General features: G+C 44.0%; 9 protein-coding genes across 9 annotated transcripts; 3 read left to right on the top strand and 6 right to left on the bottom strand.

Annotated features, from left to right (window-relative positions):
- The first annotated feature begins 360 nt into the window (after positions 1-360).
- Positions 361-4723, top strand: V1516DRAFT_667330 (armadillo-type protein). The gene is made up of 2 exons (XM_066920825.1): positions 361-789; positions 846-4723. The coding sequence occupies exons 1-2, from the start codon at positions 557-559 to the stop codon at positions 4597-4599; spliced, it is 3987 nt and encodes a 1328-aa protein (XP_066779511.1). The 5' UTR covers positions 361-556; the 3' UTR covers positions 4600-4723.
- V1516DRAFT_667328 (Rhodanese-like domain-containing protein) lies at positions 4724-5659 on the top strand. Its single transcript, XM_066920824.1, has 2 exons — positions 4724-5032; positions 5090-5659. The coding sequence occupies exons 1-2, from the start codon at positions 4778-4780 to the stop codon at positions 5414-5416; spliced, it is 582 nt and encodes a 193-aa protein (XP_066779510.1). The 5' UTR covers positions 4724-4777; the 3' UTR covers positions 5417-5659.
- V1516DRAFT_616104 (uncharacterized protein) lies at positions 5462-6104 on the bottom strand (the record flags this gene model as incomplete). Its single annotated transcript, XM_066919342.1, has 2 exons — positions 5462-5598; positions 5660-6104. Coding segments are annotated over 2 exons (582 nt in total), but the record flags the coding sequence as incomplete, so codon positions are not given.
- A 233-nt stretch (positions 6105-6337) lies between these two features.
- Positions 6338-7364, bottom strand: V1516DRAFT_667325 (histidine phosphatase superfamily). Its single transcript, XM_066920823.1, has 2 exons — positions 7163-7364; positions 6338-7105 (listed from the first exon to the last, which is right to left on the bottom strand). The coding sequence occupies exons 1-2, from the start codon at positions 7308-7310 to the stop codon at positions 6429-6431; spliced, it is 825 nt and encodes a 274-aa protein (XP_066779508.1). The 5' UTR covers positions 7311-7364; the 3' UTR covers positions 6338-6428.
- Positions 7365-7379: 15 nt separating this feature from the next.
- V1516DRAFT_667321 (uncharacterized protein) lies at positions 7380-9905 on the bottom strand. Its single transcript, XM_066920822.1, has 3 exons — positions 9586-9905; positions 9241-9534; positions 7380-9181 (listed from the first exon to the last, which is right to left on the bottom strand). The coding sequence occupies exons 1-3, from the start codon at positions 9872-9874 to the stop codon at positions 7416-7418; spliced, it is 2349 nt and encodes a 782-aa protein (XP_066779507.1). The 5' UTR covers positions 9875-9905; the 3' UTR covers positions 7380-7415.
- Positions 9906-10418: 513 nt separating this feature from the next.
- On the bottom strand, positions 10419-11582 carry V1516DRAFT_618901 (Mo25-like protein; the record flags this gene model as incomplete). Its single annotated transcript, XM_066919432.1, has 4 exons — positions 10419-10489; positions 10551-10926; positions 10973-11425; positions 11475-11582. The coding sequence occupies 4 exons, from the start codon at positions 11580-11582 to the stop codon at positions 10419-10421; spliced, it is 1008 nt and encodes a 335-aa protein (XP_066779506.1).
- Positions 11583-12982: 1400 nt separating this feature from the next.
- Positions 12983-14620, bottom strand: V1516DRAFT_693862 (acid protease; the record flags this gene model as incomplete). The annotated part of the gene is made up of 3 exons (XM_066923910.1): positions 12983-13171; positions 13235-14452; positions 14537-14620. 3 exons carry the CDS (start codon positions 14618-14620, stop codon positions 12983-12985), a joined length of 1491 nt encoding a protein of 496 aa, XP_066779505.1.
- Positions 14621-17042: 2422 nt separating this feature from the next.
- Positions 17043-20946, top strand: V1516DRAFT_617501 (ras guanine nucleotide exchange factor domain-containing protein; the record flags this gene model as incomplete). The annotated part of the gene is made up of 3 exons (XM_066919368.1): positions 17043-19677; positions 19834-20568; positions 20615-20946. 3 exons carry the CDS (start codon positions 17043-17045, stop codon positions 20944-20946), a joined length of 3702 nt encoding a protein of 1233 aa, XP_066779504.1.
- Positions 20947-20980: 34 nt separating this feature from the next.
- V1516DRAFT_667314 (S-adenosyl-L-methionine-dependent methyltransferase) lies at positions 20981-22834 on the bottom strand. The gene has a single exon (XM_066920821.1). The coding sequence runs from the start codon at positions 22731-22733 to the stop codon at positions 21033-21035; it is 1701 nt and encodes a 566-aa protein (XP_066779503.1). The 5' UTR covers positions 22734-22834; the 3' UTR covers positions 20981-21032.
- Positions 22835-22892: the final 58 nt, after the last annotated feature.

Genomic DNA, 22892 nt, shown 5'->3' with positions numbered 1-22892 from the left:
GCTGTCAGATCAACTAACACCCCTACATTAAGGATCTCTATCCCAGTCTCCTCGACCAGTGCATCTGCGCCCACCGCATCTTCCAATTCTGCTCCAGTCTAAACATTACTTGCTGCAACTCGCTTCTGTTGCCAGCTGTCTCTGTTCTTACCATATCCTTTTTGTATTAATTCTTGTTGCATTTACGGTATAATTTATCCTGTTACTGGAGTTGGTTACTGTCTTTTTGAATATAATATTCCTTGTACTACATAATAGCTTATATTTATTCAGTTATAGTCGACTTTCTAATGCTATCTAACGAGGAATCCCGATGCCAATGTCGATGGGAGTCGAGTCAGAGAAGAGCCGGCTCAAACGCCTTAGTTTATCAGAGATCTAACTGAGTACTGGTACTCCATTTTCTAAGTCTACTAAACCAGCTGGTTTAGCAGGATCGCAAACATTTTAGCTTGTTTGGACTGGAAAATAAGTGGCAATTGATCCTTTTATTTACGGTACAGTTTGAGTTTATCTGAAATTGTCATTCATACGCGAATTCTCGTAGAACGCACAGATGGCCTCTTTCAATGGCAGCGGATCAACCGCAGTCCAACCTCTGCTGGACAAGTTGTCATCGGAAGACTCAGATTTCCGATTCATGTCTTTGTCGGATCTGTATGCAATTCTCAGTAACAAATCTGTTCCGCTGGCCAATGATTCGATCTCCACAATGAACCGCGTCATTGACGGTATTCTGAAGAGTCTAAATGATAATAATGCCGAAGTCCAGAGCTTGGCTGTCAAATGGTATTTGGATGCGTTGAAGCTCTATTCTTAATATTTATTACTAAGTTCGAATTTAGTTTGGCACCATTGATTGCTAGAATAAACGACAGTCAGCTCTCTTCGATTTTAAATCGATTGAGTTCTACCCCTCAAGACAACTTGGAGCGTAACCTCAACAGTACTGCTTTGCGGACAATCATCAACAACTCGTCTGCCTCTCCACATACTGCAAGCCTTTTTGTGAATCTCTTGTTGCATACATTACTTCCCAATCTTCGAACATCAGCGGATTCCGTCGATGTTCTTGTCGATCTTATGAATCGGTTTGGCTCAGCGCTTTCTGAACAGCAAGTAGCGGAAACACAGCAATCGCTCATCGGAGTCTTTGAAAATGGCAAAGGATTGGTTCGCAAGCGTTCAGTTCTGGCTCTCGGTGCTTTGGCACGTCATTTGCCCGCTGGTCAATGGAATGCTCTGATGAGCCATTTAATCTCCTCTTTCAGCGCGGTCAGTAAACTCCCGGCGGATCGACTACGAATCCTAATATCGGTCTGCGGTACATTATCTAAGGCTGAGCCTTCCAGAATCACACCGTTTCTACCATCTCTCGTACCGAGTATTTTAGAAGCATTAGATATCGAGAATGACGAAGTTCGGGAAGCTGCATTGTCTACGCTTGACACCTTTGTTTCGTTATGTCCTTTTGCAATGGCTCAGTTTGCTATCGATATCATGAATGTTGGCATCAGATTCGTCAAGTATGATCCTAACTATGCTCTCGACGATGAGTTTGATGGCGACGGGGATCATTCAATGGCTATAGATGAGTATGGAGATGATGATGACAGTGATATCGTAGACAATGAAGATGAAGACAATGAAGAAGGCTACGAGGATCTGGATGACGAGTTCTCAGATGACGAGGATGTTAGCTGGAAGCTTCGTCGTGGTGCGGCAAAGATGCTGGCGTCACTGATCCCTACATTGATGCGAAACAGTGGCAATGGCTCAAACTTGCTCATCCAATTTTACGATTCTGTGGCCCCACTTCTGATCAAGCAGTTTAATGACCGCGAGGAAACAGTTCGAGTGGAAGTTATAGAAGTGATTGCAGTTCTAGTCACCGAAACCGGTAAATATCTTCCTACTCCTTCGTCTGCGATTCCAAGTGCTACTTCTCCTAGTTCATCTGTTTCGTCCATTCCTCGTAAACGTCGCCTGGGTAGCGAAAGCGAAGATGATGAGAGTGACGATGAAAATTTGATGTCTGTAGATATGGATCCTTCTACTGGGGTTGCTGCAGATTTACCTTTGGCAAAGCTCACAGCTCTTTCAAATCAGATTTTCAAACTCATCACGCAACATTTACATAAGAGCACTAGCCTTCCTACTAAGCAAGCTTGCTTGAACGTAGCTACGGCTTTGATCACCGTCTTGCATACCTTGCCTAAGAAGGCGTTTGCAAAATTTGTTCCTATTCTTGAGACTACCATGGCACAAGCCAATTTCCGAATGAGTATTATTCGTTTTATACACACCGCAGCGAGTTGCCATGCAAAGTCATGTATTGATGGCTTAGACGAGTATCTTCCAAACTTTGTATCAATTGCCTTGGAGGCAGCCGACGACAAATTCTATAAGGTTACTAGCGAAGCTCTGAGTGCAGTCAATGAATTGGTCAATACGTTTTCTGTTCGTCTAGATCATTTGAATTCTAATTCTGTTTCGGACAAGTGCCTCAAACCAATTCATACAGTTGCGGTTCGTAAGGCAACCGAGGCCGAGGCTGATCTCGTTGTACGGGAGCATGCGATTGCGATAATGGTAAGTATGATGACGAAAATAAGATCTAGTATCACCGATCAGGAATTCATAGCGGACACTGAGATATTATTGGATCGGCTTCGTAATGAAACTACTCGCTTGGCAGCCATCAGTGCTATTGATACAGTAGTCAGTGCAAAATCGACCTCAAGCGATGATTGCTCGGCTCAGTGGATTCAGAACGTTGCGATCGAATTAGCAGGATTGCTGCGGAAAGCCGATAGGGCCCTTCGATCTTCGTCGCTTGCCGCTTTGAAATCTGTTAGTCGAAAATTCGCATCAAGCAGTCGTATTGACGAGGCCACCGCACATGATATTGTTGGAACAGTGCTTGTAACTATCCGAGAACCTGATAATCTGCAACTGCTTGCGCCCGCTTTGGCTGTTATTGCATCATTTTCTGCCTCTTTATCTCCGGAAGATTGTGTCGAAATTTCTGCTCCGGCCGTCGATTTGGTTTTGAAAGTGGCTACAAATTCAGTAGAACCATTACTCAATCTTTTTGCAACTTTGGCAGCTAAAGGAAATGCTACGAAACTGTATGCCTTGTTGATTAAAGACCAACGCCTTCCTGCATCACCGGTTGGTTCCAGGGCAATAGCCACAGTTTTGGTTCATGGAAACCTCGGATCGCAGATAATTCCAGTTCTGCAATCGAAATTATCCGAATCTGAAGAAGTGTCTCTGACACAGAATGAGTCTTCGTCTGCAAGCCTCGAACTTTGCGGTGCTTTGATGGTATTGAGCGAAATTGTACGAGAGGCGGATGAATCGAAATCTGGAATTACAGTAGAAGAGATTATTCCTTCCAGGCTCTTGATGTCGAAGTTTGATAGCACTTCTGATGAAGTACGAGTGACGGCATCACAGACCTTAGGCGCTATAGCAGCCCGACATTTGGATGAATATTTGCCGCTTATTTTTACGAAATTTGGAAATGAAGAAAATCCTAGTGCGTCTGATTGCGTTGGTAATGCTAGGCTTCTGTTAATTGCGTTGAACGAAGTCGTCTCACATTTGTCACGCTATCAGATTTCGAGCAAGACGCAGATCGATTCATCTTTACCCGAGATATGGGCACACGCCCTGGCTGCAGCTATCTGTGCTTCGCGTAATGATGATGAGGTTGCACGTATCGGAGCCGAGTGTCTTGGTCGACTCGTGCTTATTTCTTCTCGAAAATTTTTACTTGATTTGCAAAAATTGGTCAAAAGTCCAGACGTAGAGAGTCGAGGAGTCGCTATTGGAGCTATTCGGTATATGTTTGGACAAACCAAAGGCAATACGCGAGGAGGAATTCAATCAAGACGAGTAAAGACTGTATCGCAGCTAGTATCTGATATCGTCTCTAATCTTGAGGATCCAGATCTTGACAATCGTAGAGCAGATATGGCAGCGGTGGCTAGTGTTGCGCAAGATTTTCCGTCTATGCTTGTTCCATATGTTTCTGTTGTTGTCGCTCGCCTCGTGGAGGATACGAAGACTAGACCTGAGTTGATTCGTGAAGTCCAGATGGGCCCGTTTAAGCATAAGGTTGACGATGGGCTTGAGGCGCGGAAGGCTGCGTATGAATGTTTATTTACAGTCATGTTTACGTATGCAGTTCCTCCATCATGCGAATTGCTAGATGACTCTGAGTCTTTACAGATTCCGGTTATGATTGAACGTGCAATTGCAGGGTTATCTGATGATCACGATATTCGAGTCTTATGCTGTGCTTCTCTCGGAAAGTTAGCGGCGGAAGCGACAAATTCCGGCAATCGACTTATAATGGCAACAATAGTGAGTCAGCTAGACGCGATAGCCGGTAAATTTGGAGAGCTCGTGACAATTAAGTTGCGCGATAACGCGATTAAGCAGGAAGTGGAGAAGCACGGGGAGGTTCAGCGACGAATCGTGAAAGCATCTAATGATATACAGAATGCACTCGTCGCTGGTGATTGGGTTGGAAAAAGTCTGGCATGGGGAAAGTATTTTGGGGAAGTCGTTAGCAAGGTTCGAGTGTAATTATAATTGCTTTCGTTGTTGCATTATGTAGCTCCCTTTCGGGTTGGGAAGAGATGGGTAGATAGATTACCCTGATCTTGCCTTGCTAAGGAATCGATGTAGTTCTCCAAGATCTCAGGGAAAAGATATTCTTTAACCAATTCAGAATTCAGATTATCCAATTCAAATAACTCTAAAAATGTCATTTTCTCGTGCTGGTTTTAATACTGTTCGCGCTGTTCACGTACAATGGGCCGTTAGGTCCGTGGGCTTTTCAGCTGCTCGATTTGGAACCAAGGCTGCCAGAGCAAGTCGTAATGCATATGGGAGTACGGAGACGAAATTTAATTGCGTACAAAGATTAGGAAAGTTACAATCAAACTGGAAGTTAGGAGGAGTGCGATTCAAATCCGAGTCTGCGAATACTTCGGCAAAGTTATACGTTTATGAAGATGTGAGTACAGATTGGAATTGCATAAAAACATCTGTATTAACCAGCGACCGATACCAGATTAAGAAGCTGACAGAAAACCCAACGGAAGATATTATACTAGTTGATGTGCGCGAACCGGCGGAACTGGAGCAAGAAGGTTTTATCCCGACCGCAATCAACATCCCGTATAAATCGCACCCGGAAGCGATGACGTTATCGCCAGATGAGTTTGAGGAGACATTTGGATTCGTCAAGCCTAGCCCAGATAAAGAGCTAGTGTTTTATTGTCTGGGCGGAATTCGATGCGAGTATGCGCAGGAGTTAGCCGGCGAAGCAGGATATCCAAAACGGGGTTCCTATCGAGGAAGTTGGGAAGACTGGGTCGCACGAGAAAATCAAAAATAATTTAGATATTGATATGAATGCAAATGAATTGAGCCGACTGGATGATTAATCAGATTTCCGCATTGGAAGCTTCTTTCTTTCTTTCGCGACATTGCGCTTCCTTCGCCGTTCAATCGCTCGGTCGATGTCTGATTTCTTCATTTCGCTGAATTGTTTAGTTAAGACCAGATTGCGTTTATCCGCTAATAGTTGTTAAGAGATGATCTATATAAATATATGCCTTTATAAAACGTAAGAACTTACATCGTTTTAAAAAATATGGCTTCTTTCCCGATTTTATTTTTTCCTTTTCCTGTTGAATATGCTCTCTGATAACCTGCCTTTCATAATCCTTCTTCCGGTCCGTTTCAAGTTTACTTTCTAGGCTCTTCCACTGCTTCAGGAGCAGTGTTTTCGTGTTTTCATCTTTTTCTTTCGTCCACTTGGCCTTAATATCCTGTAATTCCTTTGCCCGGTAGTCATTCAGGAATGAGTAATTTTTGCGAAATTCGGTCGCTGAAAATTTACCTGATAGCGCCTCGAACCGTGGATCGCGTCGAATAATCTTAGGAACGTCTTCAATTACTTGTCGGAATCGAGACACGGGCTTCTTCGACGACAGCTCTGTAGGTGCATGTTTATTGCGTTTGTGCTTGATTTCTGGAGAAGACTCGGAATCCGAAGTAGATTCAAATCTATCTTCTTCGACTCCTTGATTTTGGTTTACTTGACCCGCCGACTTTCTATGGTGCTGAATTTGATCCTTTTGAGAGAGCTGGTGCTCGCCTATTTTATGTCTGATATTCAATTTTCTTTTCTTTGGAATATTCAAAAATGCGTCGCCCTCTGGTCGAGAGCTACTCAGAATACTGCTCTTTTGTGGTTTCGCCATTTTCTAACTTATTATTCTATCCGCAAATGAAGAAAAACATTAAAAATATATCAATACATTTGAAGCACAACTCAGAAAAATCGGTCCCAAACCATGTTACGAAAACTCCCAATAAATTTCCAACTCAAGAGCCAGGCGAAATCAGACACGTCCGGCTTTATCGACAATAATTTGATCTGCGTTTTCAACAGCTGTGAAATCACTCAAATGGTCGACATTATTAAACACTACGATTGAGCCGGGACATGGTTTTCCGTATCTGTTTAGGCTGATGTTGACAACTGTAATGCTAGTGTTTGAGAACCCTTTTATCTTTGAGACAGGAATGGCGTCCGACACGGTATATTTGTATTTATTTACCAATGCAGCGACCAGTGTCGAGATAGCTCCGCCATGGGAAATAATTGCTGCTCGCTTACATTTCGACGGTGGTGTAGAAGTTGACATTTCTAAATCGACGAGTTCGGCGAGGAAAGTCGTCCAGCCACGATCGAGTCGTGCATCGAATTGATCTTGAGGCTCTAACAGATCTTGCCATGATAATCCTTTTCTCTGTATTTCCCGCGAAACTTCCGAAACTTCGCGACCCTGGTACTCTCCACAATCGCGTTCCCGGAAGTCCTGCGTAGTCCGTAGCAATCTTCCGAGCTTGATCGGATCTGTACGGACGACCTCGATGTGGTTTGCAAACGCTAGATCACGCGTCCGTATACAACGTCGCAAATCAGAACTATAGATCAAATCAAAGGAAATTTCATGCAATGTAACTTGATTACATTTCTGCGCCTGTCTCTCTCCCTCGGCGTTCAATGTAGTATCTTGATGGACATCAGCAAATTTAGTACTGATGGAGAATTCACACATGTAATGCTCACCCATTTGACCTTGCAAAATATGATTCAAGTTGGCATCTGTCTGCCCATGACGGATGAAGAATACTTGCAGCTGAACATTTCCTGCATCCGCTGACAATACGGCTTCCGATATACTAGACTCCGCTTTTGATACTCCGGAACCTGCCATTTTGTCTTGCAGGAGTCGTACGGACTTGGAAGATGGATAGTGCGGCGGATGTAGTAATTCTAAGCATAAGTTTTAAGTATACATAATCTAGATTACATGAATAGTTTACATTGTATATAACAAATCTCCGCATATAATGCATGAATCACAGTAAGATAATACTTGCTGATACAAGGATTTCTCATTTATGTCACCGTTCTGGCTTTCCTTCCGACCAACCTGATTCAACTTATTCAAATGGTCAACTTGAGCAATAACTTGATCACAAGAGCGACAATGACGCTGATGCATCTCCATTAAAGGCATTAATGTGATCGAACAAACAACCCACGTATGGCCGATCTGTCTGCATTTGGCGGTCATATTCCCACCAAGAGGACTAGCATGGTCCACTTGGACAAAGTTATTGCAAGCTATACACTGCGTCTCCCGAGTATAAGAAAACGGCTTGTCAGGTTGATTAAAATCCTTGCTTACGAACAATCCCTCATCTGTCCTGTTGATCTGACTGATTTTATCTGCAACATAGATCCCGTACCGAGACAGTTTGTCTAGTACCTCAATCGCCAAGTTCGAAGCGAAACTAGATTCTGCGAGGGTAGCTGTCCCTAAAAAACAGGCATGCTGATAAACCATTTGAACAGATTTTTCATCGAGAGCGCCAGACCAGTTCAAAGCTTGATTCAAAATTGATATAGATCGGCCCAGACATATCATTCTATAGTTTTCCGCCTTCAGCTGGATGAGTTCTTGTTGATTTTGTAATTTACTTCCAGCAGTTAGTAACCAATTATATAGAGACGCAAGAATGCGTCTCCAATAATAAATCCCAGTTGAAGATGTAAACGTGGTCATATTCACTTGCAGATCCTCGCTATCGCCCAACGAATCGATTTTAGTTCTAACCAATTCGATACTCTTCTCTATCCATTCAATTTCATCTCTCTCCCCATTCTGCGCTTTTAGCAGTGCAGAGAGCTTTGCCCTCCATAAAAACACACGTGTAGAGACCACAATCCCTTTACTATAGTCTTCCTCGTGATGCTGCCAAAAATCCTCGAACTGACAATTTCCGATAACAGCTATTCTACCCCACTGCGTAGAGATCGTCGGATAACGAGGACGATCGCCTGCAAGGTTTGTATATAGAATTATTGCATTCGAATAACTGTCTTGGCTTAAGCCGTATACATTTGTAATTACCGATGTAACGGATTCGTCTGAAGTCTGTAGAAAAGCATTTTCTCGGCTTGCTATATGTGCGTTGATTGAGTACACAGATTCGGCACAAGCAAATGTCTGGAACGAATTCAAATGATATATAAATGACTCCGTCTCTCCCAAGATTGATACTATCGTTATACGGATCTGGTCTGAAGCTGCAATCTCTGTTAATACTGAGACTACTGGAGTATACAGTCTCGTTTTAAACTGCAAACAGTTAACGAGCCCAGCTCTGTCGAACACGGAAATACATCCGCCTCGTGGCCGAACCGCGACATTGATGCGAAAATCAAGTATGGTCGTCCAAACGGATCTTGTCCATACTGTGGAGGCAGTAACAAGTAGCGTAGCTCGTTCAAACCGAATTTGATGATCTTCAGATATAAATACACGGACAGTATATAATTCACCTGCCGTAGATGATGCTACTATATCAACCGCGAACTCCAGGTCGATTTCAATCGGTGAAGATAGTTTAACAGCTAGGATCCAGTGTTTCGATAACCCCAGCTCTGTGATAAGGTGCGGGCCGATATTTGAGATATTCCAAAAGAGAATCTGTCCCGCCTCATTACCGGTGACTAAGATTGAAAATGCACGATTATTGTGAGAATCCAATTTCCCGATCTGCTTAGACCAATCGCAACCTTATCGATACATTGTGTTAATGATTCAGTAACAACAGTCTCAATTCAAAAATACACACAATGTAGCCGTAGTCGTAAAATGATGTTCTCATCGTGGACATCTATCGGATCCTCTGTGCTAGAGTCAATGTGAAGTCCAGCGATCTCTGCCAATTTCTCTGCCAAGCTCCATGTGTTCGTATACTCTACTTTCGATCTTGAGCGCGGCACAAACACAACTACGTCAAGAGTAGAAACTAGAACACCGATATACGATCTATTACTATCTGTCGACTGAAATGGAGAAAATGTCAAATCAGATATACTGAACTGCGTGGCCTCAAAACCGAGACATTGTGTCGATATCATATCATCTTGTGCGTAACCACTTTAGTTTGGATATCCCATTACCAATCTGAACTCACCTTTCATAGTACAGTTTCGCCATCGCTCTCGTCGAACTCCTTCTAACCACGAATTTCTCACTTCGTACTTTACCCTCGAATTAGAGTTTGTATTGGAATTGCCATCTTGATCCAGATCGACCCAGATCTCGCCCATCTTAATATCCAAAACTTGAATCCCAAACATGACCACCCTCCCGTGTGGCTGCGACTTGCGAACACTCAGAACCAAGTACCCATCTGGTGAACATCCCAAAGCATTATAAAATGATGCTGGTGCGTACTTAACTAACTTAATATCTTTAATCATTTCTGACGTTTTTCAACGCAAGCCACTCTGGTGATTTAATTCCATGTTTAGGCTAACTTTCCTCTCTCGTGAACTCCCAGAAAACTCCCAATTGCTTTCTCAAGTTCCCAAGCCTGGCATGATTATTAGAAGCTACTACACTGCTTGCATATATCTTCTAAATATATATCCGTATTAATTCATATGAATCCTTGCCACATTTCATAATCTACTATAACAGAAGCATATCCGTACACCTTAACTTCACTTATTTCTCATCACTTATTTCATCCTCTTTATCATCCTTAGCTCATCATCATTCTGGCCATGCGGTTTTCCGCCGCCCACATTCAAATAAATAGTTCATAAAATAAGCCGATATATCTTCAATATAAACAATACTGAAGTGTAGATATTCTTTTGTCCGTTTAACACCACAATACGATGTTGCTGGAATCCAGACTCGGGACTGGAGCGACTTGGGTCAAATCTCTGAACTTCGCCTGCTCATGGCGCAATCCATTCTAGGACATAAACAAGCTGGAAACGTTTAATCGTGTAAGCATCAAGCGGGGGATGAGAGTTCGGCAATCTGCTTAATCAGAAACTGCTTTTCATCGTTAAAAATGTCGTCGTCTAGATACAAACTCAGGTTAGTCGATAGCAAAAAGGAGCAAAAGGGGGTTCCACAACATACTTTTGCGATCACTATGAAATTCCGGTAAAAATACTAGCAATTTCTCCTGATTTTTGACAAGAATCTCCAGAACGGGTTTTGATTTATTCGGATTTGCGACAAAAACCTTGAACACCTGAAATGATTCATACTGGATGTTTTTACTTTTATCTCGGAGCATGTTCATAATCAGTTTCAAGTGCTCTGGCGAATCAATATACTGTGTCATGATCACATAGTTTGTGCGGTCTAATAAAATTTCACCCAGTAACTTGATCGATTGCCGCTTCGTCACATAGTTTGTAGAGGACAATAGAGCATTATAGTCGTGGAAAAACCGATCTGTATTTTCGGTAAAGAATTCTAGAGCAAGCTGCTTATGACGTCGGAATAAGTCCTATAAATTTAGTATAGCTATATAAATCGGCAAGTAGAATACTCACTCGAAGTGTCCAGAATGCATCACTCGCAGTTTCAAAACCAGGTAGCTGTACATAATCGAAGAACTTCCATATTAGATCGGAAGTAAGAATGATCCGAGCAAGCTGTTCATGCTTAATGCACTCTCTTAATATTTGTCCCGAATTTTGCGCAATCTCCTGCCTCTCATACCCCTTAACGAGTAGCACAATGATCTTATTGCGTGTACTGAGATACTGGACAGTCGGAAATCTAGGACCGATTTGCCGTTGAAGTAGAGCAATAAATACACTTGTAGAATCTTTGCGCAGCTCAAAGTCAAAAGCTGGCTGCGAAGCTATTAGATAATAGAGCAAATCTGATGCATATGATTCCTGAGCTAGCAAAGCAATGCTATCCGGTGAGGGCTCCGTTGTTCCATCGCCGAGAATAACCACCTTTATCTGGGCTAAAGACCGAGAGATATCATCTAGTGTCTTTCGAATTAGTTTTGTGAATAACACCAAGAAAGAATTGAAAACACACTTTCCGCTTGTCCTGACCGTATTCGAGTTTTTTGAGCGAGTCCTTGAGAGATCTAGCAAGGTCCTGAGGAGATTTCTGTTTACTTGATCGAGAGAAAAGGAAAGCCATGATAATCACTGTGCCAGAACAAGATACCGATATTAACAATTAAACCTCTGAAAGTCGGAAAAAATAGTTAATTTCTCAACAAAACCTGTGAGCAAAAGAAACAAAATGGAATGCCGTCTTAACCTCTCAAACATTCGTGTTCGAACAAATCTCTAACCTGACTGCAAGCCAGATGTACGGTCGCACTTGCACCAACAAAACAAAACACAACGACAATTCAGTACTATACTGAATCAGCCTGGAAACCTACAATGACTAAGTTGACAAAGATTTCACCAGACAAGTGACGAGCGAGACAATAATTGGAATCAGGTTAGAAAGTGGGATATATACGTTCTGCAAGAGGTTTGTTTACAATTTGGCAATGTTATGGGACCAAAAGAGCCGGCAGAAGCTGCTTATAAAGTGGCTTACTGGGGATGATAGGACCCATAATAATAAAACTCCCAAGCCAGCCATATCTACTGAGGATGGAGAGTACTCTAGAGTTTGTTTATTTTCTCATCAGCATATATTAAGTCATGATCCGTTTGATCTACGCTGACAGATATTAAGCGACTTGATGAAGCTCAAGCTATGGCTACTGGAGACTATTACTATTTGGTAAACTTATGTAATCTGACCTTCATCCAGTGCATTTCCCTGTCGACCTTTCTTGAATCTAGCTGGCAAGTAGTTAACTTCACTAGCTTATCGTAGCAACTTAAACGATAAATCTACATTTTCTGGGCTAATCCGATCTTGACCAACATTATGATTGGATAAATGAGGTGGCCCTGTCGGGACGTATGCATATTTGAGTCTAGCTCGGCAAACTATCCCAGGTGCTTTCGATTTGATTTGATTATGTTCTGGTAAATGACGGAGTTGGTATCACCGCATATATACTATTACTGTCTTTGGTATTGCGTCTGAAAAATATGTTGACAGCTCGATTTCCTGTAGTCAAAGTTACTCCGCAGTGATTAACTGCACATAATTCTGTCATGATACTGTCTATTACCCGTACGCCTATCTAAAATTAAGGAACCGACGTTGATAGCTAAATCACGGGAGCCTCATGGCGAAACCTGGATAAATTCTTGCTCCTACCGCAGAATTGAAGACAGGAAAGTTCAAGTCTAGACCTGTCAAGAACCACAACAGGTCGATGGTCCACACATCCGACCCTGGCCAAGCTCTGCTCGTCTCTTAGCTCATCCACAATAGTAATTACTCAAATTTTCTTTTCTCTAAAATTTACAAATCATCGCAAATAATAATAATAATAGTAGTAATAGTAAAAACAATATAATAAATCCTCGAACCAAAATACCCACTTCCCAGTGCGCTCCATCCAAATGAAATTTTACAAAACATAAAGCAGTATGAGGTCCTCGGCTGCATTACTGAATTTTGACTCAAAAGAGTCCTAGCCCAGCCAAGGCAAATGCACAAATAATCGAGAAAACAGCCTTAATCGAAGACTCATATGCCACTACAGACCCACCGAATGCGAGATTGGCAGTCGAGGTAGACGAGGCAGATGTAGAGGAAGATGAGTCGGAGGTGGAGGAGGAATCAAGTGCAGTAGACGAGGAATCACCAGTCTCAGTAGAGCTGTCTGTTTCGCTGGCAGACGAGAAGGTCGCCGTCAAGTCATCAGAACTGACCTGGGTAGCCCCGGTTAAGTCGCCGGTCTTTGAACCGGAAGCATGAACTGTAGCGGAAGCCGATACAGAAGAGGCACTGGGGATGGAGGACGAGATGGCGACAACCGAAGAGTCGGTGGCATTGAAGATGGTCTGAGCGAGACTCACAGTGTTGGAGTCGAGATCGAAAACAACATAAGCAGAGCGCAGAAAAGTGTCTCCAAGAATATTGGCGCCGACATCCTCGGACGACAACATGGTCAACAGGCACACCTCCTGACCATTGGTAAAGGTGAGAGTCTCACCCGTAGTGCTTGTGGCTGGGAAGAACAGCTCTGAGAAGGAAACTTTAATAGTTACACCATCGAAGACAAAATCAAGCGTGCCATTGTAGTCTCGGATAGAGCAGTAGTTAATATAGTAACCCAACTCCGAGCTATACTCAGACTGCGTGCTGGAAGCCACGTTTTCGACTACTGTCTGCGGTAAATAGATAAAGGAGGTTCCGGAGTCAAGCAGGACCGACTGATCAACAGTACCTAAAGACTGCTCGGTACCAGAGGTATCAGTAACTGCAAGACTTTGGAGAGTGACGTAAAACTCGGAAGGCTCAGACTCGCCAACATATGTGTCGATGGATAATGTCACAAGTTCACCAGAATACTTGCTAGAGTCTACACCACCAAACAATACCGATCCAGTGGAGGAATCAAGGTCGTTGAGCCAAAGAGAATAAGAAACAGAGTTAGTGAGACCTTGCTTATACAAAAGGACAGGCAAATTGTTGTATTCTTTAGAGCCGGAGCTCTGAGACACAATGGCCTCGTTGGAAGCATATCCGATACCCATGATGCCTTCAGTAGCGTTGCCTTCGGTGGCGACGCCAATAGTGAGATTTGTAACCTCGACGCCGCCGATTCCAAAAGTCTCGTAGGCATAGTCACCGCGGGCGTAGGAACTATCACCGTAGCTAATGGAGAAGGTAGTAGCAACTTGGGTATACGATGACGACTCGTCTGGCTCGAAGACGCCAGAAACACCGCAAGGGTCGTCGCTCTCCTGGCAAACCTCGTTTTCACCAGTCTGAACCCAGACGTCCGAGGAACCGGTGTCGATCTGTAACCGCAGGTTCTGAGCAGGCGTGCCTACCGTAATGTTTGCGTAGTAGAGATATATTGAGTTGTCCAACTCCTGCACGACGGTTCCGCTCGCAGAGTCGCGAGCACGCAAATGGTAACGCTGACGGAGTCGGTCGACGACAGGGTTGTAAAGACCTGGATGCTTTCTGGTCGGCTTGCGAACACGCTCGATGTCGAAACGCACGACGCCGGGGCTGTTTGGGTCGGTGGCCATTGCTGCCGCAACGCCGGCGAGAGTGGCATAGGACAGCGCAGCGAGAAACTTCATTGCAACTGCTGACAACGGATCAGGATGTTTTGCGCTTGAGAGGATTGATCACGAACCAAAACGAAGCAAGTCGAGACAAGACGGGCCAGCCTGAGCAGCAATATAACAAACAAACCAAGTGAAAAGGGGGCCGGGGATAGGATGTGAACGAGAATGCAAGTAGGATGTCGAAATGTTGATATTCAGGAACAGTACAAAACACGTTCTTGGAAGCTGTCACAAAAATGATGCACGGGTCGGTTCGAATCCCGCTATTTGAGCAGATGCGGCACGGCACGGGGCTCTTTGCACTTAAGTTTTTCTCTGGGCGGCGGCGATGAGTTCGGAGCCACGCTGTGATTCAGGCTGCTGGCAAGCGCACGCAGGTGGATGGTCAGTAACTGAGAACAGGTGCCCGATCAGATGAGCGAGAGCAGCAGTTGATCGGACGATGAAACAACAAGTAAGGTGCTTCTAAAAAGACAAACCGTGAAGAATTAGGACGCGTCTGCTGCGCTTAATAAGGGGTTGACAAAGCTGGGCGGTCAGAATTTGCCTCACAGTCGTGACCTGAGGAAGTGACGCGGCAGACGTCAGCAAGGTTAAAGCAGCAAGTAGCGGCAGCGGTAGCAGTTGCAGTCGTATTAAAGTGCAGTAGAAGCGTTAAGCGAAGCGTTAGTAGAAGCAGCAGCACTGTCACAGCTCATTCTGTCGTATGAAGGCAGTCTGGCCACGCGAACGTGCTCTGAATCTATTGAAAGCCTGCTCGGTCCTTGGATTTACTCTGTTCTCACGGCACAGAACTCCCACATAACTAAGACATTCATCGTCATAGCTCGATTGATAGAACATCCAGCAACTAAGGACAGGAACATATGAAAAATGCTGATTGTGCGGAAATGGATGGGCATGAGCGTCGTGTGGAAAAGTGCCCGAGAAATTGGCCAGAAGAACAAAGCAATAGATAGCTGGCGTAGTAGAGTAATATTTATGGATGGAAAGACTCGTCTGTCTGGCCCAGACGTGCGTACCGCCAGATGTGCATACGTAGAGGAAGAGTTGCATATCTCAGCCCAGTAGCCTGCAGCGCATACACAAGAACCCTGACGAAGTAAACTACTGGAGCTCTAGATCCTGCAGCGCAGAAAACCATTCTTAAATTCAGCCTGATACGAGCTCGCGAAGTGCAAACTTGAGCAAGAACTACTCAAGTCAAGCGGGCTGCGAATATACAAATTGGCATAGGGCTTTCAAATCTCGCGAGCCAGCGGGGCGAAAGTCAGTAGGACTCGGACACCTACTGGACTGTAAAGACTCTGAAGTCTTCAGTTTTAGAGCATGCGATCATGCTCCTTTTGATCATGCTCCTTTTGATCGTGCTCCTTTTGATCTTGGGATTACGAGGACACACATGCCAGTCGAGCAAACACTTGCATGAGACATACACGAACTGACCCTGACGATCAAAGTGTCAATCATTGCAAACAACAGCACAATCGCCAGAATCTACAGCTGCGACAGGAACATTTGAGCTCACATTCATGAGAGCCATGTTCTATATGCCGGTCATCGTCTACTTAGTAGAGGTAAGGAGCTGCTGCAAGGGGGTTAACCGAGCCAGCCAGGACCATTCGGTCGAACTGTTGAACCTGGATTGTTGAACCATCATATTTCGAATTCTAAATTCTAATACCCTTCCACTTGTTATCATTACACAATTAGCATTACACTTTTATAATAGAATATCGGGATTTAGCATTTTCATGCCATTTCATTCTGCATTACCTTATTCTATTACTACCTCGTTCAGTCTCCAGTTGCCCGGTCTGGTCAACCTGGCAACCGAGCCGGCTCAGTACTAAACACTCAATCACTGTTGGTATGCTGCCGCGGTTTAGACGGCTCAAAGGCAAGGGTGTTTTACCAAACATTAGGGTTCCCGCGATGGCTGGCTGAAGAAGGCTTGAGAGTCGGTCCCCACAGCAGCAAGAGCCCGCGATTTGGCGTCGATGGGCTCCTGAAATGCGACGGCTCTGGTTTCGTACACCCCCTTCTTTGTACGTGTTTTACTAGGATTTCTATTTCTGCTTTCTGTTCATGTCCTTTTTTTGCTCCTGTTATTTTATCCTGAACTAAAAGCTCTTTCTTGCTCAGCCGTGAAACAGATCCTGTTGTCCTGATCGTTATATCTGCTTTCGTCGTCGCGACATGTGCAGCGTTCGCGTCTGTCTCCTTCCTTCTGCCTCTGTTTACATGTTCGTCTGAGGTGGTTGTTGACTTGTTTGCTGATATAACTGTGCGAAATTTTGGAAAAAAGCGCATTTGCTCGTCTTTGATAAATGGAATCATTTCCGGGTATGTCTCTGCTTCTGATTGCTTCGTGCTACGTGTCTCCTCTTGTTGTTGTCGCATCTGTTCTAACGCGTAAACAGAATCAGGGCACATGACTGTTCCAGTTCTCACCCCAGCTCCAGCTCTAGCTCCAGCTTCTTCGTCGTTATTTCCCGTCCGTGATTCCTCTATTTCTCAGGAGCAAAATCAATTCATCTTTTCTTCTCGGCGGCGACTTCAACTCCCTTCAGAGTCCATTTCTCCTGCTCCGGCTTCTAACTTCCCTTCTACTCTCGTTCAGCATCCTTCCATCTATGATAAAATATCGCCCTCGACTCCTCCTCCCCAACTCGATGCTCACTTTCCCGATCCTACGACACCAACTAATCCAATAACACCTTCTCGAGATGTCACCACTCCGAAACATATTCTCTCATCTCACAAGTCTCCAGAATCAATCCGGACGTTCAGCTCGCCGCGCGAGAAGCTTCGTCGCGCCGCTGCTAATCACTCCGTTGACCATAAGCTCAAATCTTCTCCCGCATCTCCGTACACTTGGGCTTTTCCTAGTCCCGAGCATCGAGTAGCTCGACAGCAATTCAGCGTTCCAGTAACTGTGTCTGAATCTATTGCAGATCTTGACGCAGCTGCGGCAGCACTCCCTATTCAAAAGAGTGCAACTGGGGAAATAACAGGTATTACACCAGCCCGTCTTGTCATCTTAATCACTGCTCCAGATGCAATTGATTACGATTTTCTTTCCGACGTTTGCTTGTGCTTTCGTCAATTCATGTCTACAGCTACCTTTCTTCGACTGCTCGCTGCTCGGTTTAAGTGGGCGATCAATCGTGCTGATGACATCGGTCGCACTGTTCGACTGCGTACTTTTGTTGTTCTCCGCCACTGGATTTTAAACTACTTTCCTCACGACTTTCTACCTTCTTACTCTCTTCGAGCCGCCTTTGTATCAGTTATTCATAAATTTTCGTCATATGGAAAAGTACGTGCCTCCACTGGTGACAGACGCCTACTGGGCGAACTCAAGCGATGCTGGATCAGATTGTCATGTCTCTATTGGGATGCCACTCCCAGTCTTTATCGAGAAAATGTATTTTCTTTGACTTGTGAGGCGTGCTTTAACGAGATTATTTTCCCAGGTGGCGATCTCGGTTCACGAGATCCAACACCTAAAACTGCGCAAAAGATTTTTAAAGGTCGGCATGCAAAGTCAATAAAACGAGTGCCGGTTCTGGAAGGAGCTGGGATAATATGGACGTCAGATTCGGTTCCTGCGTCTTCACCAATTTTGCGACGGTTAAATGGACAGGAGAAAGCTGAGTCTCCTCAAAATTCAGTCCCATCTTTAAGTAGTGGATCTATTGTCTCCAGTGAGGGTCCGTCAACCCCTATTCAGTCAGAATCATTTGGTCAGCTGTGGGGTTCTATCATTCGTGGAGAAGCAGTTGTGTCTCCGCCTCGCGATGAGCAGGCTATCGTTGACTCAATTACTCCCCCTTCACCAAGTACGGCACTGCCACGAGTATCTAAAGAAGCAATTCAGCAGACGAAATATAAATCTCAGGCGGAAACCCGTGGATTGATGCGTGCGATCCGGAAAACCAAATCATTTGTTTGGGATCGTAATTCGGCGAAACCTCATTCTCTCCAGGAGCCTGTTCCTCCACTACCAAATTCAAGATCAAGCACACGAATCAGTAGTGATCGACCAGAACGAATCAAATCGTTTGACGAAGGGAATGTTCGGATAGACATCCTAGCTGCTAGTGTCATTGATAATTATAAACAAATGATTGCTCAGTCTGAACGTGACGGCTCTACTATAGATTCAAGGACTAGTATTGAATCCGAGCCTGAGACAGATTTAGATCTGGAATTGCGGTCTTCTTCAGGTTTTCAAAGTGATGGGGTTGGACTTGGTTTTCAGGATCCAGATCTCACAGGCAGACTACAAAGCTCGCCTTCACGAATTGCGCGACCACAACGAAGCGAAGACAACGACGTGGAAAGTGTCTATGGCACAGAGGTTCATTTATCGGACGGTGTACCGGAATTTAGTCCATATCTTGATACAAATGCTACGACTCCTTTGAGTTATAATGGAATCGACGAAACCGAGCGGAATTCTCCCCAAAAGATTTTGGATTTTAATAATTTAGCAAGTGAAGGTCTAGAGCACTTTCCCACATTCCCATCATCGGATTCTCCTTCAAGGTCATCAGATGCCAGTTCTACTCGTCGAATATCACAAATGTTACCAGTCGCTCGTGGCCTACGGCGGCAACTTGGTAGGAACGATTTGAAGCATCGTGAATTGTCCGGTTCTATTGGACATAGCGTTTCGAACTCATCTTCTTCCGTAGGATCAGTTCTTGGCGGTGGCGAGGTTACTGCATATAACCCGCAACTAGGTATTCACGTCAACTCATTTTATCATTCACCTGTTGGAATAGCTTCCAGTAGACGTGTGAGTTCAAGAAGTACAAAGGGACAGTTGGGTATACCAGGAATCCCTGACGACCAACTTGAAGAGATTTTTAGATTGGCTGAACTGCCGGATCAAGCTTTTGATCCGAATGTTGACCCAGTAACAGTCGCTTTAATGAAACTTGAAGGTCGCCCCGGTCCGACTAAGACCTCGACGACTAGACATTTGTTTGGATTTCGTATTGGAGCCGATGATTCATCTTCAATTGCTGATAGTAGTAGTCTTTTGCGTATGCTTCCCAGTCCTATTACTGAATCTGCTTTTGATGAATATTCCGGACATAATGTTAATGCGTCTACTCATGAGCAAAGTGATTCGATGGATAGTTTCGAGCCTGTTCAGATTGATATTGATGGGCAAACAAGGCTTGGAGATGTTTCACTGCCTGCGAATACAGATCGAGAGGAAATGAGTATTGATAATATTAGTTCCCGGCCAGCTTGCTATAGCCAGCAAAGCAGTCAGCAAAATAATAGTCGCTTGTCAAGTATAGATGGTCGTCAAAGTCGGTCTTATGAATCATCCAGTCTGGTATATAGCCATTCCGAGAGTCGATCGTTGGATTTAAGTTACTCTGAGAGCATGCCGGCGAGTACGGTTTCTCTTCGAATTCATTTACCGTTTATACTGAAATACAGGGCTTGCGATTTGGCAGAGCAATTCACTCTTATCGATCGGGACGCTCTTGCAGAAATCGACTGGAAAGAGTTGATTGATCTGCAATGGTCTCAAAATGTGGCCCCAATCCAGGATTGGCTACCGTTCATTACTTCGAGAAGTGTTCGCGGAGTTGAATTCATCATAGCCCGATTTAATCTAATGACATCTTGGGTTACTTCCGAGGTCTTACTTACTCGTGGTCTTGACGAGCGAGTGCGGACGTTAACAAAATTTATCCATATTGCTGATCATACGAGAAAACTGCAGAATTACTCTACATTTATGCAAATAACATTGGCACTAGCTTCTCCCACTTTACAACGGCTAAGCTCTACTTGGAATTCGTTGAGTCAAGAGGATAGAGAATTATTTGATAGTCTGGAGTCATTGGCGTCTCCATTGAAGAATTTCAAGAATCTCCGTCAAGAATTGGACGAAGCGGATATAGGGAGAGGGGTTGTTCCGTTTGTTGGTATGAATTTTGATTGAGATTAATGTATGCTGCTAACATTCGACAGGATTGTATTTGTCAGATCTAACATTTAATGCTCTTCGACCTTCTAGCTCTAAAAAGTCAACAAATGTCGAACCTATCAAGAAGCATTCAGATAAAGCTGGAGATACAGAGCGGAACAACCAGATCTACTCTGAAGTGAGTACGCTGATCAATCTTGACAAGTTTCTTTCGGCATCGCGCATCATTAAGAAATTACTATACTTTATAAATTCATCGTCAGCCTACGATGGGAAGATACATGCCGATACAGACTTAATTGCGCGCTGTCTATATGTGTCCTGTTTAGACGATGCTGAAATCGATGAATGTTTTAGACTTTTGGAGCATGCCTAATTTTGGTATTTAGAAATTTGAATTTACGTTTTTGGTGTACGGAGTGATTCGAAAGGAAGATGAATAATATATGAACAAATTACAAATCAGCGCAAAAAATAAGTTTGCGCAATTTTTTCTTTCCCACCCTCCAAGGAAATTTTGACGATGTACTCTCTATTGTTCTTAATATTTTTGGTGTATGAAAGAGTTCCTGAAAGCGATGTAACACCGGGTTCAATTTCCAAAGGTCTGTTAAACATCAGGGCACCACTTCGCCAGTGAGTGGATTTGCCCCAAGGTCCGGTAGTGAATCCTAAACTGCCATTACCAGGCCGATAGGACTCTGCGCGAGCAGCCTCTGGAACAGTCTCATCTCGGGAACGAGTGAAATATGTATCAAAGTAGATAACGAGTCCGTCTAGAAAGCCGTCGAATTCAGAGTTTGCGGGGGGAAGAAGGATTCTGATTGGGGATTCAAATTCTAGATCTGACACTGACACCGAATGGAGAGGCAGAACTTTGAATACGAACGGATCGCTATGGACGATCGAAGAAGGAGGAAAGCTTTCAATTACAACCTCATCAAAAATTCGCGGCTTCATTGCTGTCATTTTGAATCCGTAGACATCATTCCAGTAATTGATTTTGTCGTTCACAAATTCTGGGTCGCGTAGACCTGCAACAAGCATTCTGCATTCAGAAGGTACCATGAGACCTGTTGCACTTAGATACTTATCGCGTGCGAACAAGACAGAATCAAGCATGGCCTCGTAGAGAAGTCCGTAGCCCATCCACTCGGAAACAATGATGTCGACTTGATGAATTGGCAAATTCAGTTCTTCGATGCGCCCGCGATAACAGTGGATAACTCCATCCAGTCCGTTCTCGTATACATTTGCGATTGCCTTGTCGATAATATCAGAGTTATCGACGGCGAACACCATCTTCGCACCAGCTTTGGCAGCAAACATCGATAAAATTCCTGTACCACAGCCAACATCGAGTACAATTTTGTCTTTGAATATATCTTTGTTATCGTAAATTGCATCGCGATACGAGTCAGTTCTAATACTATCTTTCAGCATGACCTCATGGATCTCATTGTAGGCGTATGAATCGAAATAGTGCTGATCATCATGCTTGGTTGACTTCTTCTCAGCTTTTCGATGTCGACGTCTTTGCGGTCGACGATCGTCATCGGGAGAATCGCCATCTGAAGAGCTCGATGAATAACTAGAATCCGATTTCTGTTCCTGACGACGCATCATTGTGGTCACCATATCTTTGTATTCGTCAAACTGTAATTGTAGTTTGTCGAATTTTGATTGCAGATCGTCTTTGCCTTTGGTCGGTAAGAAATCTGAAGAAGTCCTAGGCTGCTCTTCGCCTTTACCATTTCCGTCAACCTCGTTGTCATCTATACCAAATAAGAGTGCATCGTCCTGTAAAACCGGCTTCATATAATTCTCGTCTTGAAGAAATCCTGTAGCAGACCCTAGATCAATAGACATGCCAGACCGGACTTGCGAGCGAACGTAATTAATCAGCTTGACTTTCCCAAAAAAATCAAGATTAAGATGTGCGGTCACATCATAGAAATCAAAATCATGCTGCTCGATACAATGTTTCCAGACCTGGCTCGCATCTTCAAAAGTTTGCTTGCAAAACAGACAAACCGGTCGAGTCTCGTCGTCGTCGGTCAGATCAGAAGTCGGTTCGAGTTCATTGTCATTTAAGAGATCCTCAAAAACCTCAACCTCAGAATCGTAGTCTGGTTCAGCTGATCTAGAACTACTTGAGGCCATTATTATTATTTATTTCACTATTTCCGTGAATTCTAGTATACTCAACAGAGCCAATAGTCTAAGCCAGAATCAAATTTTTCTTTTTTTATTGTCCCAACTTTGGTAAAGTTTATAGACGCCCCTGAACTTTACGTCTGACAGCGTCTTCGGGCCGTCCTA

The sequence above is a fragment of the Lipomyces oligophaga genome (assembly GCF_038497815.1).
Source record: "Lipomyces oligophaga strain CBS 7107 unplaced genomic scaffold V1516scaffold_1, whole genome shotgun sequence".
Lineage (NCBI taxonomy): Eukaryota > Fungi > Ascomycota > Lipomycetes > Lipomycetales > Lipomycetaceae > Lipomyces > [Lipomyces] oligophaga.
This window is presented reverse-complemented; position numbering and strand designations above follow the sequence as displayed.

Coding starts and splice junctions, on each gene's coding strand:
- V1516DRAFT_667314 (XM_066920821.1), bottom strand. CDS start 22,733: ATGGCCTCAAGTAGTTCTAGATCAGCTGAACCAGACTACGATTCTGAG.
- V1516DRAFT_667330 (XM_066920825.1), top strand. CDS start 557: ATGGCCTCTTTCAATGGCAGCGGATCAACCGCAGTCCAACCTCTGCTG. Junction 790..845: donor CAGAGCTTGGCTGTCAAATG/GTATTTGGATGC, acceptor GTTCGAATTTAG/TTTGGCACCATTGATTGCTA.
- V1516DRAFT_667325 (XM_066920823.1), bottom strand. CDS start 7,310: ATGGCAGGTTCCGGAGTATCAAAAGCGGAGTCTAGTATATCGGAAGCC. Junction 7,106..7,162: donor TATTTTGCAAGGTCAAATGG/GTGAGCATTACA, acceptor ATGTCCATCAAG/ATACTACATTGAACGCCGAG.
- V1516DRAFT_667328 (XM_066920824.1), top strand. CDS start 4,778: ATGTCATTTTCTCGTGCTGGTTTTAATACTGTTCGCGCTGTTCACGTA. Junction 5,033..5,089: donor AGTTATACGTTTATGAAGAT/GTGAGTACAGAT, acceptor GACCGATACCAG/ATTAAGAAGCTGACAGAAAA.
- V1516DRAFT_667321 (XM_066920822.1), bottom strand. CDS start 9,874: ATGATTAAAGATATTAAGTTAGTTAAGTACGCACCAGCATCATTTTAT. Junction 9,535..9,585: donor GCGAAACTGTACTATGAAAG/GTGAGTTCAGAT, acceptor GTTACGCACAAG/ATGATATGATATCGACACAA. Junction 9,182..9,240: donor TTTACGACTACGGCTACATT/GTGTGTATTTTT, acceptor TGTATCGATAAG/GTTGCGATTGGTCTAAGCAG.